This window comes from Schistosoma haematobium, chromosome 4 (assembly GCF_000699445.3).
Source record: "Schistosoma haematobium chromosome 4, whole genome shotgun sequence".
Classification (NCBI taxonomy): domain Eukaryota; kingdom Metazoa; phylum Platyhelminthes; class Trematoda; order Strigeidida; family Schistosomatidae; genus Schistosoma; species Schistosoma haematobium.
In genome coordinates, this window is record NC_067199.1 from 12788577 (window position 1) to 12804450 (window position 15874).

At 34.8% G+C, this 15874-nt stretch overlaps 1 protein-coding gene across 2 annotated transcripts; it reads right to left on the reverse strand.

Moving 5' to 3' along the window:
- Positions 1-550: 550 nt before the first annotated feature.
- On the reverse strand, positions 551-14037 carry DEDD2_1 (Death effector domain containing 2). Of its 2 annotated transcripts, XM_035730050.2 has the most exons (6): positions 13867-14037; positions 9858-10235; positions 9697-9820; positions 7938-8883; positions 3215-3391; positions 551-1949 (listed from the first exon to the last, which is right to left on the reverse strand). In XM_035730050.2, the coding sequence occupies exons 2-6, from the start codon at positions 10231-10233 to the stop codon at positions 1308-1310; spliced, it is 2265 nt and encodes a 754-aa protein (XP_035589217.1). In that variant the 5' UTR covers positions 10234-10235; positions 13867-14037; the 3' UTR covers positions 551-1307. The 2 variants fall into 2 exon arrangements, with proteins under 2 accessions (XP_035589217.1, XP_051066226.1); XM_051215694.1 differs by lacking the exon at positions 13867-14037 and having other exon boundaries at positions 4217-8883.
- Positions 14038-15874: the final 1837 nt, after the last annotated feature.

Sequence of the window (15874 nt, forward strand, 5' to 3'; positions counted from 1 at the left end):
CTACTAATCAGCTAGTGAGTCTCTATAAATCAAAAGTATTTCGCAATCGAATTAATGAAACCTGTTTAGAGGTTTTGAGAGGTTTATTGACTTTGAGAGAACTGTTATCAGTTCTCCTATCCTAATTTTGTAAGTCACCACACAACATCATTAATCTGAGGGCAAATTTATTCATTCCAGTGATCTTTTTAAAAATCGTTTTTATATCTATAAGTAGTTTTCTAGAAAATTTATCACCGCCTACAAAATCTTTATTAATAAACTGATGAAAGAGTTATTAGGATGAAATTATAGGAGAATCATTGTTTTACCTTGTCTATATGAGGAATTCATGTGTAAAAATCGTTGATTACCTTAATATTCCAACACCATCAGCCAGCTTATATGCAGTGAACAATTAACAAAATGAATTTTTCGCAAGTTTACAATGAACAAAATAAATTGAAATGAAAACTGATTGATTCATTAGAAATGTAAATTCTATATATATGAAAGCAACTACTTGATACGTTTAACATTATCTTTCATACTTTGTGATAGGAAAATTTCCCTGACAATTATGAGCGCTCTCAACACAAAGACATTTCTATCGCACCTTCAATCTAATTAAAATCATTCATTTTTTAATTTCGTGCAAAAATTGGAAAGTAGCTTTCTTGTCCCTATAATACACTTTTCCCTTCATGCATATGTGCAATATTTTAACTTGACCAACATAAACAGCATCACTTAAATGATTACCCCAATAGGTATGAGTAAAACTATCGGTACATATTATGAGGTTTCACCTATTTATCTAATCACTTAAATCTTGTTAAATTAAGCAATTAAATTAGAAAGCTTGCTTGCTTCAATAACTATATCAAACTGTTCTGAACAGTTAAAAGTTTCAACTTGAAAACATGTATATTCCAAAACGTAATGTGAGATAAAGTCATATATTTTGTGCAGTTTACAATAAACCAATTTCAAAATATTAAAATAATCATAATTAATTAGATCTCATGAAGATTTGTGAACTACTTAGAAAACAATACAAACGATAAATATCTTCAAAGATCGACTGAATTTCTTTTCACATAAATATCGACTGCTCTTTGCCAACATTGAGATTAAAAAGTAAGCAATGTAGGCTTTATTCCATATTACGCAGAAAATTTAAAAAATACAACTAATTATAAGTACAGGTGCTATACAGAACAAAAAAATATCGAAAAACTGAATAAAATGTTTTAGTGTTCCCAAATAATTAAAAAAACATCAACGGGAAAGACTATAAGAATTTTTCTGTTTTTTTTCTCGAGATTTTATGGTGTTGTACTGACTGAATTAACAGCAGTATCTGGTGTTAATATTGAAGATGCTGAAACCAGCTGACATAAACTCGGTATAGAACGTAAATTACGCATTAATAAACATCGGCCATTTTCATATTCTCTACGTGAAACAAATAAATTCAATTCAAATCTAATAAATTCATTCACTTGTTCTGTAGGTAGAGATGGACTAGTGACTTCACGACGTCTCATACGATGGAACGAACGATTCAGTGCTTCAATACAAGATGTCAACATATTGAGTGAGTTTTCATCTTGTGCCATATTTAAAGATGAAGCCAAATTAACTGTTGAGCATGCAGGATTATGATTAGAATATTCTGATGAATTGGAACCAGACACTTTTGGATCAACTGGCCTCGAACTACTACCACTACTGACTATAACATTAGAATTATTTTCAGCTGAATTTTGTGATGCATTATTAGGCACTAAAGGAACAGCTGCATCCATTCCTTCATTATTCACAGCATTTGCAACCTGATTTTGTTGACCTAAAGCATCAGGCACAACATGTTGTTCGACAACTGACGAAAACTGGGAAGATATCTGTTGTGGTGGTTCACCAAAAAAACTTTGATTCCTTTCACTTCTCAATACAGACATGAGATACTTAATTTAGGAAATAGAGAGATAACAAAGGAACAGAGAAATATTACAATATCATAGGAAAGATTTTCATTCATGATAAGCAGAATTATTTTGTGAAATCAATTTGAAAAGAATATCAAAATAATATGTAGCATCTATTGTTATAACACTTTGAATCAAACATTTGGAGAACTGTGTGCAGCGGTGACTTAGTGATTGAGGGACTAAACTTTTTTTCTAGCTAGTAGGTCACAGTTTTAAACCCTGATTCATCTACTTCGATTTAAGAAACTGAGTTGTATCGATAGCCTATGAAAAGAGAATATATGGATAAACTGCCGGTTTTAGATCAAATGTCCCTTCAAGGCACTTTTCACAGATTGATTAGTCTTGAGGTTCGACGTATAGGACTAGACAATTATGGGGAATCGGTTGACTACGCTGTAAATTGTCATAGACTGAGGTGTTACTTATCTTCAACTATTCTCCACCTTGATCCATCATTGTTAGACGGAGTAGGAATAGTTAAGAAAAAAACATCTGTTTATCCACAAAGCAATCATTTGTATCGCATTATTGGTTCAGTCTCTACTTCCTAGGACGCGATTTGTTTTTGTGTTTGTTCGAAAATATCTTTGAATTATTACCTTATCAAGCTTACTAGAAAGATCTATTTACTGCAAGTATATAGGTGGATGATATCTCAGACTGAATAAAGAAAGCTAATACTTTTTTTAAACATAAAAGAAAAAACACATTGAATAAAATTATCAGATTACATTATTTCATACGTTGGGTAGTTGAAGTTAAGCAGTAAGAAATACTAGGCATTTTAATAAGCTTTGAGATAACTACTCATACTAAATAAGGCAAGAGAAAAAAGAAAACAGTTAGAATGAATTTCTAATAAATATATTTTGTACAATCATTGGTCTGCACAGACAATCAGAGGGACGAAACAAATAGAAGAGAGCGAAACGAAATGACGCGCAGTGGAGATGATGTGTGAGCCAACTCCATTTGATTAAGTGTGAATCAAAATTTATAGTCACACAAAAATAAGCTACATTACATGTAGTGAGTAGGACAAGACGTACACACATATACGCTCATATGAAAACAGTCAAGGTTGATAAGTGAATAATTAACAAGGTCAAAACCTGGCTCAAGAAGAATGAATAAATTGGCCTATCCAGAAGCTATAATAAGATATTATGGGCTTAACATATCAACCAACACTATAACAAACTTAATTTCCAAATTACAAATAAATTAATTAAACTTACATATCGTAATGCACCTGACTGATAGTCAGCCCAAAAATCTTCAAGTTGGTTAAGTCGTGTAAATTGTAAATTACAAATAAATTCACTTGGTGAACGAGTTTTCAATAAATTTGATGCTTGTACAAAAAAATCAATCTGACGTTCAAAAAAATCTTGACGAACTGTTTGAATTCTTCTCTAATTGCAGAAGAAGAAAAAGGAAAGAAAGCAGAATAATGGAATTTATACAATCGATCAGTTAATATTGTTTACTGTTTACAGAAAAATTTAGTGATTTAAAATATCAGAAGGGGTTTTGTGGAGATTTTAGTAGTTTCAATAGTTGAAATCATGAGTCAATTGAAGCTAGACTACCATGGGAAACCTGAAAGCACTGGACAGTCATTTCGTCCTACTATGAGACTTTTCGGCAGTACGCATCCACGATCCCGCCCCCCGCAAGGTCCAGGGTCCTGGGCTCGAATGTCGCGGATGCGCACTGCTGAGAAGTCTCATACTAGGACGAAATGGCTGTCCAGTGCTTTTAGGTTTTCCATGGTGGTCTAGCTTCAATTGACTCATGATTCCAACTATTGAGATTTAAAATATAATTGATTTTCTTTTTTTCTTTTGGATGACCAAGATTTTACTCATTTTTGATAAGAACTATAATGATTTAAAACTACTCTTTAAACTTTAATAATCCTGAAATATGGTTTGCTTTTATAGTGATTGTATGGTTTGAATAAAAAGTCAATTAAATACCAATTACAATTATTTAATCTTTTCTATTATCACTAATATTTATTCTATGTGAAAATTATATTTGAAATAATAATCTCAGCGATTGAAATTTATCTAATTACATTTTGCCAAGTGAACTTGCTTGGATTTCTTCAAGATAATAATCAAAATGAAACTCGTCAAAGAAATATATATATATATATATATATATATATATATATATAGTGTATAACAAAATCAAGTCTTTACTGAGCTTATCCAACCATAATAAGATGTTACCTTTTGTAAGTGGGATAACATGAATCGGTTGTATGTGAATCATATGAAAAGTTCACAATGTTAAGATGAATGAATGATTGATTGTGTATGTATGTATGTGTGTAAGTTTCAGTTATTAATAGTTGATATTCGGTGGTAAATTTTTTTTATATGAAGTAAAAATAAGTGAAATTGTTTCTGAATCATTGATGTGCATGTAAAATGAGAATCATCAAATATATAATTGTAGTGCTAAAATATTCCAGATTAATTTCTGTCAGAATAACGATGCATGTTAAATAAACAGGTTGGATAAAGAAAGTGTCCAATTACTTGTTAATGGACCTTTTCCATGTGGTAGTTAGTTGAATACCATCTTTTCTGTTCAGGCTGTTCTTATTGGCCCATATATAGAGCGCTTCTGCTGTCAATTTTTCTTTATGTCCCAAAATCTTCCTGAAGTATTTTGGTCCCTTCAAAATTGATCTTGTATCCTGTTTCTAACTCGTGTAACGCTATTGCCGACCTATTCTCAAGTTTCTTCAGATCAACCGAGGATTTGGGAACATTTTTCAAACATTGTTCGTGTTCCTTCAAATTCACATTCAATTGTCTTGAAGTTTCTCTCACATAAACTGCATTGCAATCATGACAGTTGATTTCATAAAGAACATTCTGTTGTTCTTCCTTTGGAAACCTATCCTTAACTTTCACTAATGCTGATCTTATGGTGCCACTAGCCTGAAAATACACTATTATATCATGTTTGTTTAGAATCCTTTTGACTTCTTCCAATGTGTCACTACGGTATGGGATGAACAGTCTTTTGGCATACATTCTAGTTTAATTTTACTTTCATTTCAAATAATCCTATTTAAGAACTCTTTGGAGTAATTGTTATTCCCTAAGCGCAGGCAAAACTCCATTCAATTCAACCTGTTGGTCCTCCTTATCCGTAATGAGATTAATACTCCTTTTCATTAAATTTTTACAACTGTGACTTTTGTACAATACGCATGAGCCGAACCGTAATCTAATTATCTCTCAGAATGTGTTGATTTCATGAACAGCTTCATTTTCAACTTATTATTATATCTTCGTTCAAACAAACAATCGAGAAACTCTAGTTTGTAGTCATTGGACTCTATATCCTTTTGTTAACTTGATGCTCTCCGAAATTTTGTTTACATTTTCAAACAACTCTTCTAAACCACTCCATTTAACGATAATAAAAATGCCATCTACATACTGTAACCCGACTTTTGGTGGATTTATACATTTGTGACCGCAGTGGTTTCTGGGGAATGCATGAATAAATTCATTACCATCGGAGAAACTGGTGAAACCATTGTCACACCAATCACCAATACTGTTTCTACCGCTATTAATTTGGTATGTATCTTGATAATTTTATCTTGTTGTAATGATATGGCTTGGTAGCTTGAATCGATGTACATATGTGGTGCATACTATTTATGCTGACAGATATAAGTAGTATGTTGCAGCAATCGAATATGGAATGTCTACCAGCAGAAGATTGAAATAAAGACAACAGAAAGGGATACAGAGAGCAGTTTTAATAACAGAATTGAAAGAATCATGAAGCATTTAAACGACAGCTGAAGGAAGATGTGCAAATAATGTATTTAACGTATGGTTTTCACATTTCGTGAACTCTGTAATTTTGCATTGGATAATAAATTTGTTTTTCCCACCTGAGTTCTCGTTTACTACACATACATGCCACGTCCTAAGTTGTTTATAACTAACTGCCTAATTGATACAATATCACTATGTCAGTCAGTCATAATCAATGTAGACCCTCCCTTAAGTGCGGACTGATCCAATGTGCCATACTATAACACTACGCAGTGAAACTAACAAATAAATCGAAATGACGCAGTAGCAATGATAATGAGATTGAGTATAGGGAATATGACACGAGAAGACAAGATGAAAAGAGAAAACAAAGGGATTCAAGGCTTAAAGATTAATGGTGAATGGATCTGCGTAACTATGACTAATTCTGAGTCATGTCATCCAACGTTTCCAACTACTGATCGCAGTTATTAAGCGAACACCAACCAGGTAATCTGCATCTATTAACATGGCTCAGATCAATAATCGATGGCTCCAATCATCAAGGCTTTTTATAATTTTCAAGGGAAAAGTAAGGAATGATATACGTCGGAAATACAAAACGTAACTCAAAAACTGTAACTTCGAAACCCAACACTTGTCTTATTGACAAATAAAAGTACAATATAAGCTACTAAAAAGTTTGAAAGTAATTATAATCTTCAACTTTAAGTTTTTAGCCTACTTTCCTCGTCAAAGATAGCGGTTTCTGAAAACTTTAAATGTAAGAAGGCCTCTTGGATTATTCATCGCTTCAAAAATGAATTGTCAAAAAAACTGGTAAACTTTAAAATTCATGATTTTACAGTAAATGATCATTCAAAAAACATGTGGCATCTCGTCACCAACTGAGGTGGTTGGGTGAAGTGTTATGTATGGCCAACCTCGACTGGTGATGTTGTCTGGTGCAAAAATAGGCTGGGAGAAGGCTAAGTGTGGCCAAATTAAAACATGACAGTTCACTCGTAAGCTACTAGTATTTGACCACAGATGCCTTAGAAATATTGCTCGCGTCTGCTGGGATCACCGGGTAATTAATAGTGAGGTTAGACGCAGGGTATTAGGGAATGATGGTAAATCATTTGATGAGGTTGTGAATCTTCATCGACTGAGTTGGTTGGGCCACGTGTTACGTATGCCCGAACACCGATTACCACGACGTGCAATGCTAACCGGTGCTCGGGATGGTTGGAAGAACGTTAGGGGCGGCCAAACCAAAACGTGGCATCAGTGATTGAAGTCACTAACTTCTAGTCTGAGCAATGTTGGTAGATGCAGACTACTTGGTTGGGGTCCGCGTGACTATCGTAACCAATGGTTGGAGACTCTTGGTGACATGGCTCAGAATCGATCACAATGGCGTCGGTTTATACATTCTCTGTCTTCCCTTAAACTATGAGATTAAAATCGCTTCATATCTTTCTTTCTGTACTATATCCTTATGGCAATCTTTCTTTTATATATTACCACCTCTGAATTAACTACTTTTATGAATCCGGTGTCCATCTTGTTGTGTTAATGAGGTATGGCAACTTGGACCGATGCATATATGTGCCTGGTCCTACGTTGTAGCTGACTGACTGACTCATCAAGTCATCGAGAGTTAGACCGAACCATGTTAATAGGTGTAGACCACCTGCTTTGGATTCACGTGACTATCATAACCAATGGTTAGAGACTCTAAATGACATGGCTCAAGGTCGTTTGTAATGACGCAAGTGTATTTGTTCTTTGCGTTTCCCTAAATCCTGAGCTTCTGGATTCCTCATAATATTTTTTGGTTCCATTTCACTAATTTACAACTTCTCGACTAGTATTTTCTATGAGTATTTTTTTCCTTTTACCATGGATACTGTTACTACCTCTAATATTCGGGGATTTGACCTGACAATTTGATCTCTTTGGGTTGATGGTGTACGGCAACTTAAACCGATGTACATTCGTACCAGGTTCAACGTTGTGACTGACTGTCTGATATCAGTGTCCGAATCAAAAATATCTCTTAGTGAGTGAATTTTTCTGAGGTAATAAATTTAATGACATCTAAATAACTTTAAAAAACGTACAAACTATTGAGAATTACGTTAAGCGACGGGAAACTCACTAAACTTTCTGTAGAAGGACCAAAATCAATATTGACATGCAGTTTAATATTGCAATAATAATGGATTACTGAATCATGTGACGAAGCAGTAATACCTATTCCTCCGCTTGACAAAACAACATGCTTTAATAAAACAGGGGGATTTGTCGAATGTTGAGAGACTACAGGAGATGATCCACCATCTGCAAGTCGAATATTAGGTTGAGGTGCAAACAACAGTCCACCTGGACGGTCTGCTTCCACGTTAGGAGGGTTGATGAGTGGTGCACGAATACCAGGTATGATAGGGTGGATTGGATCTTGAACGTTCTGCTCGTGGTTTAAATTATCTAAAACAACCGGAGCAGCAGGATCTACGTGATCTTGAACCTGTTGAGGCAGCCGTCTATCCGCATTGATTACCGGCCTGTTATGAATACCAGCAAATCTTGAACCAAAAATCCCTGAATTGCTATTATTTACATTATTTGGAAGATTCGATATTCGAGAGGGTAGTGCTGGATTAGATAGTAGGCTTGGATTAGATAATTGATTTGCAGCACGTGAAACAGCAATCAAATGTGGGATAATAGCCAGTAAATGAGAGATTAAAGGATTCTTAGGAACAGAAGGATTTGAACTACTAATACAACTTCCAGTTGTATTACTATTCGATGCATTAGGGGTTATAGACGATACACCGGGATTATCGAATGTTTGAGATAATGTAGTATGTAAAGATGCCAGCATGCTAATAAGTGACGCGGAAAGCATAGTATGCACAACAGGACCATTTAGTGAATTGGAAATAATCGCTGATCGCACTTTGCCACAGTACCGAAGAGGTGAATTTTCGAATTCACTAACTTGACTAGTCTCCGATGAGGAATTAGTAGACCGGCGCCCTCGCTTCACAGATGCAATATTACCAGTACCACCAACAGATGATTTTCTTTTCAGGCTTAATCTTTAGAATAAAATTTATTCGATAAAAAGATAGAACACAAAAACTCAGGATGAGAAATCACATAAGAGATAATTGAATTACGACAGAAATAATAAATCACTGGATATACCACTTATAAAGAATATAACCTGGTTTCATCTAAGTTGTCAACTACACTCGATCTAGTGGTGGGGAGATTTCTAAGAAATAAGGACAGGGGACTTTAACCCTTGTCACAGCGGCCCGTTATTAATAACAAAAGTTATCATGGATAAAGTAATGTAAATTTCCTTATGGCTTAGAGTATTAATATTTGTTATGGATGCAGAAAAATGTGCCAATCATTATCATGTTAAGTCTAATGATGTCCTTGGACGTTAAATGGACATTTCCTATTGGCCATTATTTATTTCATTCGTTAAATATTGTACAAATGTTGTTTTCTATTTTTATGGTACGATGTGGTCTGTTTGGTTAGTACATAAACAGAGTATGTTTGAAATATAATGATTCATAACTCAGAGGCTGTGACTTGCGTTCTTGACTCAACTGGCTGGGCTAGACAGGGAAGCGGGGCCAATCAGAACCCTAGGCCGTCCATTACGTGTTTTCCGTGTCACTGTAATCGATCAATAAAACGCTGCTTATCAAAACCTGCGGTCACCCGATACAACAATACTGATGAAAAAATTTATTAGCTCGACTAAAAAACAATTTTGTTTGTTGAAAGCTAATAAATACACTTAAACAGGTTACGGAAATAGTACGAGTAGGACCAGGTGTTTGTGAACCACATAGTGACCTTATTGAAGCAAACTGATGAGAGATACGTACCTTGTGACTCGTGAACCCTCAACTGGTTGGCGTCGTATTATTTCATATGGAGGCTCTGGATGTACTTCTTCTTCAGACAGTGTAGAAGAATATTCTAAAAACACGCTAACTTTATCCAACAGAACTAAAATTGGGATTAGGTAAGATGAAGGTAACATTACCTTTTTGTAGCTCCTCCAAAGAACAATTAGAATGGTTGGTATTATACAAAATTGTATCAAAATATGGCAGCACATCTTGACGGTCGATATATTTCAGCATTTTCTGCATAGTTCGATGGTTACTTTCATCTATCTGTCCACATCGATACAGATATCGAAAACCAAGCTCTGGCATACTCGTAGCTTGTGTCAGTTTTCTGTTCCAATCCGACTGTCTAGGCATTAAGTCTCGGTATTTGTGCAGGGCCCGCTTTATATCTTTATCAGAAAGTTTCGCTAAAATCCATCGATATAATTCACCCACAGAAACTTGACACTTCCACTGGCGACAGTAGCGCGGATCTCGTTCAGCGACTGTATTTTGAGTTGATGGCATTTCTGTATAAAGTGGAAAATGAAATACATATTTGTTTGCCTATATCCTAAGAGTTTTATAGCGTACAAAACAATATAAACGATTACCAGTGTAAGATATAGATTTAATTCGATGTTTCTAGTTAATATCTTACAGTTTAACAAGGTTCATTCATAATGGCCTACCTCAAAATAATCAACCATAAGCACAGCTAATCTTATACTTGAGGTTTTGAATGTATTTGGAATTCCTGTGACATTATGTTGAGTTAAACTTTCAGGGGATATACATGATTGATAGTACAGTGAAATCGAAATCTCGTGAGTTTACATACTGAAAAAGAGAACTTATTCGGAAGTCATAGAGCTAAGCGTCACTTAGTTATTGCCCATTTAAACATGAAGTCGCTAGTTATGTGACAATATACCCAGAAACTAATAACCTAAAGGGCCTGTGCAAAAAATATATCAGAAAGTTGAATTACCTTCCAACAATGAAACCCTCCTATATAACTTAACTAAAAGGACGCTAAAAACAACCCCCGTTAGCCGACGAGTACAGAGACCATCAAAATCAAGAATCTGTGGTTAATATAGGAGAAAATTAAATGTTTATTTATTTATTCCGTAGCATATGAAATATTTATGATCTACATTTCATCTGTGATTATCTTAACATAAACCATTTTCTTGATAGAAATCCAACAATTCAACAGGTAATATGATTCGGTCATTTATCAGATTAAAAGTAGTTTTACAAACAATTCCTCAGTTTTCATAATATTTGTATTCAGATTTCCTCGAAGATTGACGAGATTACTAAGAAACGACCGTCTAAGAACTACCCAATAAAACGAGAATGGGGAAACAAAGGCGAACTTTGAGGAGATACGGGCGACATTAGATAAGGAAATTGGATATTAATTCAGGTGGCATTTATTTATTTTATTTGAACACATAAGTATCGGTACAAGGGGGCACAAAGTATATATGCGCCACAAAACAATGAGAATGGGAAGAGAAAAAAAGGAAGGTAAGGAGCGTAAGAGAAAAAAGAACAATGTCGACCATATTAGTGTAAGGTAGTGTAATAATAATAAAGTGGCATTACGGCCAAAATTTGCTTCTTTCGTCTACGCTGGGGAAAATAATGAGATTGTTTACCCAAATGTCTCCTATGGGGCGAAAATCTTACAAATCCAAACGTTAGTGATTGCCAAATTGTCTACTTTGCGCCTGAATAGTCCGGACATTTACCTTCACCTACATCACTAAATGTGATGGGTTCTAAGGAGAAGCATGAAGGGTCAGCATAAGGTCTGAACTTAGCTATCCTAGGTATTTTTATATGCTCAGTAGTTAGTCATGAGCACATTGTTTGCATGTGCATGTCTGTAAGGAATATTAAATACGAAGTGGTAATCCCGTTAACTTTAACACTTGTGTAATGACACCTTATGTTTGAGATAATACAATGATGCTTTTAAATTTGAAACAACTATTCTCACTTAGTTTTTTCTCAGCATCAAGCTAAGAGATTCTTTATCATTGAGGCCGGGCTAAAGAAGCAACTTCTTTTAGTTGCCAGATGGATTTTGAATTATAGTCACTCCATGTATATGGGAAAGCATCGGCAACGTTGACATACTAGAGGAGGTCAATGTAACAGAAGACTGGTTTGTCATGTAACACAAAATGTTGCGTTATACTGGCAAGTCGCAACAAAAATTACTAAAGTTACGGTAGACGATTTCGATGCTGCTAAGGATTTCGTGTCTTCCGTGAGCGCTATCATTGGTGCAAACACAACAGGAAGCATCGATGAAAACACAGTGCCATTGAGCATTGTGAAGCCTAAAATTTTATTACATTAAGCCTATACATTATTGGTAGAAAGCCACTGGAACGAAAATACGGTTATTTATACCATTACGTTGATTTGAATGTAGCTAAAATGCAGGCAGGAACCAGAAATATAAATCATCCTGTGTTTCAGTTAACTGAAACGTCTCTGCCACCGGTAGCTAAGTAAGCCTACTTTTATTACAGATATATATAAACAAGTCCAACTGGGATAAAAGTACACCAATCAACTGCTACATCAACACCAACATACAATCAAAGGATAGAATAAATCATGAGGACAATTATATCAACTTTAATAGCCTGTCAAAATTATGTGCTAGCTTGCAACGCCTTTTTGGCAGCAATATCAGACGTGTTTGCAGATGTTAAACAACTAATGAAGGTTGTAAACAACATAGCGTTTCAGCCAACGGCGAATAGTACTTCCAAACTGTCGGGGTTTCGTTTCCCTTTATCAACTGAGGAAGGGTCGGTGACTCTGGAAACATGTAAGGAACAGATTCGTACGGTCGCCTGTTCATTAGACGACTGATTTAAAATTCAGATGAGCAAGGTGAGTAACCCAGTGGACGACAACTCAAATACATCACTTATATATATTCTGGAATACATCCTTACCCCATATTTGTCTATTAACTTCACCTTATTAGGAACAGTGAATAACATGAGCCTCAGTAAACTTCGATTATACGGAAGCATTAGTAAGCATGTCCTGTTCTAACTACTGTAATGTAGGTCCACTAATATTAAAATTTACATCCTTACTGATGGGCGGAAAAGGAGTTGGAAAACTTATAGACAGTACAACACACGATTTTAAAAATGATATGAAGGAAAAACTAAACAAGCTTTAGCAAAGAACAAAAGATAATTTAAGTGATAATTCCAACTCATAAACATTTCATTGCCCAGGCACGACAGGGTATTGTGTGCAACATTACTGCTTGACCCAATTTTATAATATATGATTAATAAGTAGAATGAATTGAACCTCAACATAACTGAACATGTTTTATTACATTTCAGAATACAATCAACGATGATGACTGCATTGATAAGGCAGCTTGACAAAATGCTGAGCTTATTGTCCATCATTTATCGTAAATCATTTTTGCAATGAACGAATTATTTACCACTTTCATATTCAGTATTTAGACCGTCCATACACTTATATATTTTATTTCTTTAGCATATGTCAAACGACGACAACACGAAGACGTGTAGCCCTCATTGGAATGTTCATGTCTATTTTAATTCTGTTAAATACTAACGACCAAAATAATTTTATATTCTGCGTTAATTATCATAGCCACTAATGTCCAGTCTCGTAGGGAAGTAAGAGCGAATTTCCGGGCTATTACGGTGACAAGTGAAATAAATATTGCACGTGCAAGGAATTTTTGAAGTTGGCATACGTTCAAGGGGAAAGTGGATAGTTTGACAATCAATAACGTTTGATTTTGTAAGATTTTCGCCCCATAGGAGACATTTGAGCAAACAATCTCATCATTTTCCCAGCGTAGGTAAAAGAAGCAACTTTTCGCCATAATGCTACCTGAACTAACATCCAATTCTCTTAGCCAATGTCGCCCGTATTTCCTCAAAGTCCACCTTTATTCACCTATACTTATTTTATTTAGTTGTGTAATCTTAAGTGCAAAAACCTTTACAGGAAGTACTCTATCAAGAATAAATACTCAATAACGGTGAACGTTTCTACTGTGAGTTAAGGAGTATAACTTATAAAACATTATGCAGTCAAAGTAGATGCTAATATAGGTCGAGCAACCTGCGCAGTATGAAGACAAGGTACCTCAATTTACAAAATTACCGCTCCAGTTTTCAACATTATTGATGATAAGTCTGGGAGTCTGTGTTAATCGTTAAAGCCTATTTTCCAGTGCAGTTGCAAAGTCCCCTTGAAAATGTTTACTGATGAGGCTGATACCACTTAAATAAGGCGTTACAGTCATTAAAAACTTGATGAGAAAAAAGAACCCCACTGTGTTTGAGAGATCTTTGTCTAATCCTGAAGAGAAAAATAACGAGACAAAATAACCCACAAATCATTAATAAAGATGCAAAATGCCAATATAAGGTAACCTCGCGTCCTACGGTACGATAAGTTGAAATGTTTCAGGCGTTTTAAGCGTTCATCATAAGATATGCGAATATTCGTCAAGATTAGAATGAATAGTTTGACAGTAATTGATTTTTTGGAAAAACTCTTAGATAAATTTGTTCTTACACGCTGAACACGCTTGAGCATCTTAGTATGATTATTCAGGTATAGACTGCTTGAAAATAGAACTCTAGATGTGATCTTACATAGGTGGGTTATAAAATCTAAAATGTTCCTTTGTCAAAGCTATTGGATGCTCATTGAACGCTACAATGCTGGTTAGTCTGATAGGTCGGTAATGAGACACCATCTGTCTCTGTTCATAAATAATTATAGAACTAACTATGGCATCTTTCGTTGGTATAACTCATTAGGACCCGTTATTTAACCAAGTCTAAGATTGATGATCAATTGTAGGACAGCTTTCACTATCAATTGTACAAGTTCTATAGTTGGTATTTCATTGGTGTGGTTATGACAAGTATTGAAAACAATACCCGTAGACTAGATGTAACAAGTACATGTTGGAAATCCATCCACAGTGTTTAATTGGGCAGCATTTTTTTAGTTGTACCTTTCCCCTGTCATATATTTTAACCTTCATTCAGGTCTCCTTCAACAAAACCTAAGTTACTTAGTTAACTTGCATTGTCTTTTACTGTTTCACCTTGATGACTTACATTTTGTTACTTAATCCTAGTGTAAATCTCAATTTTTATAGTTAGACAAAAATAAGTTGAAGATATACGATGAAAAAGTAGGCAATACATGCACATACACTCATATAAAAATAGTCAGGGTTAATGAGCAAATAACTGACCAGATCAAAATGTGACTGAAGAAAGAATAATTCGGTCTGTCCAGGAGCTAGTATAACCCATCTACACTTGGCATAGAACTAGCCACAGCAGCTTTTTTAGGCACTACAATACATGTGTTTTGGATCAACCATTTATGGCTTGACCACTAATGAATTTATGCACAAGAGTTTTGGTAGCGTATACACCACACTTACGACATTTGGTTCGGAAAGATATTAGGTTGGGATTAAAGGTATGTATAAACATTTCTGTAACTGTGAAATAGAATAAGAATAAATAATACCATAATTCAAACTAAACCTAATTGTATCCCCCCCCTAATATTAAGGTGTTAGAGATCATTATCATTGCGAATCATCGATGATAGTTTGTATAACTACTGAATTCTTTTGTTAGTGTAGTACAAACCACTTATTCACAAATGATACTGAGGCCTAACGGCCATATGACAGACAATAGATCATGCGATTAAGAAGAACCTCATACATGGAATCCGATCAAATATGTCAAGATCATACGCTACCAAAAAACAAGATCCAGAATATCCTTGAAGAGGATGAACGGTTGAAAGAAGAGTGTGATATTTGTGAACAATCATGATGCAAAAAAAAGAAAATGTACAGATGTCATAACTTTACAGAAAAGTTTGGTAATATGCAACTATGCTACTACAGATTGATTAATGCTACCGGATGTAAAGAAAGTGAATTACAAGGTTCTTTTTATATTTCTTAACACTCCTCTTGATGAGCCCGTACAACTCTTCATCTCTTCCAACTGTCTGATGACTGGATCGTTTGTAAACATTTCTATTCTCGTTTTGAATATATCAACAGAATGTGCTGATATTACGT

Bases quoted from the DNA above. Each gene is read 5' to 3' on its own strand.
- DEDD2_1 (XM_035730050.2), bottom strand. From the start codon at position 10,233: ATGCCATCAACTCAAAATACAGTCGCTGAACGAGATCCGCGCTACTGT. The intron at 3,392-7,937 runs GTGAGTTTCCCG...TTCTGCAATTAG, and splicing joins GTCCTTCTACAGAAAGTTTA to AGAAGAATTCAAACAGTTCG. The intron at 1,950-3,214 runs GTAAGTTTAATT...TCCTAAATTAAG, and splicing joins AGTCAGGTGCATTACGATAT to TATCTCATGTCTGTATTGAG.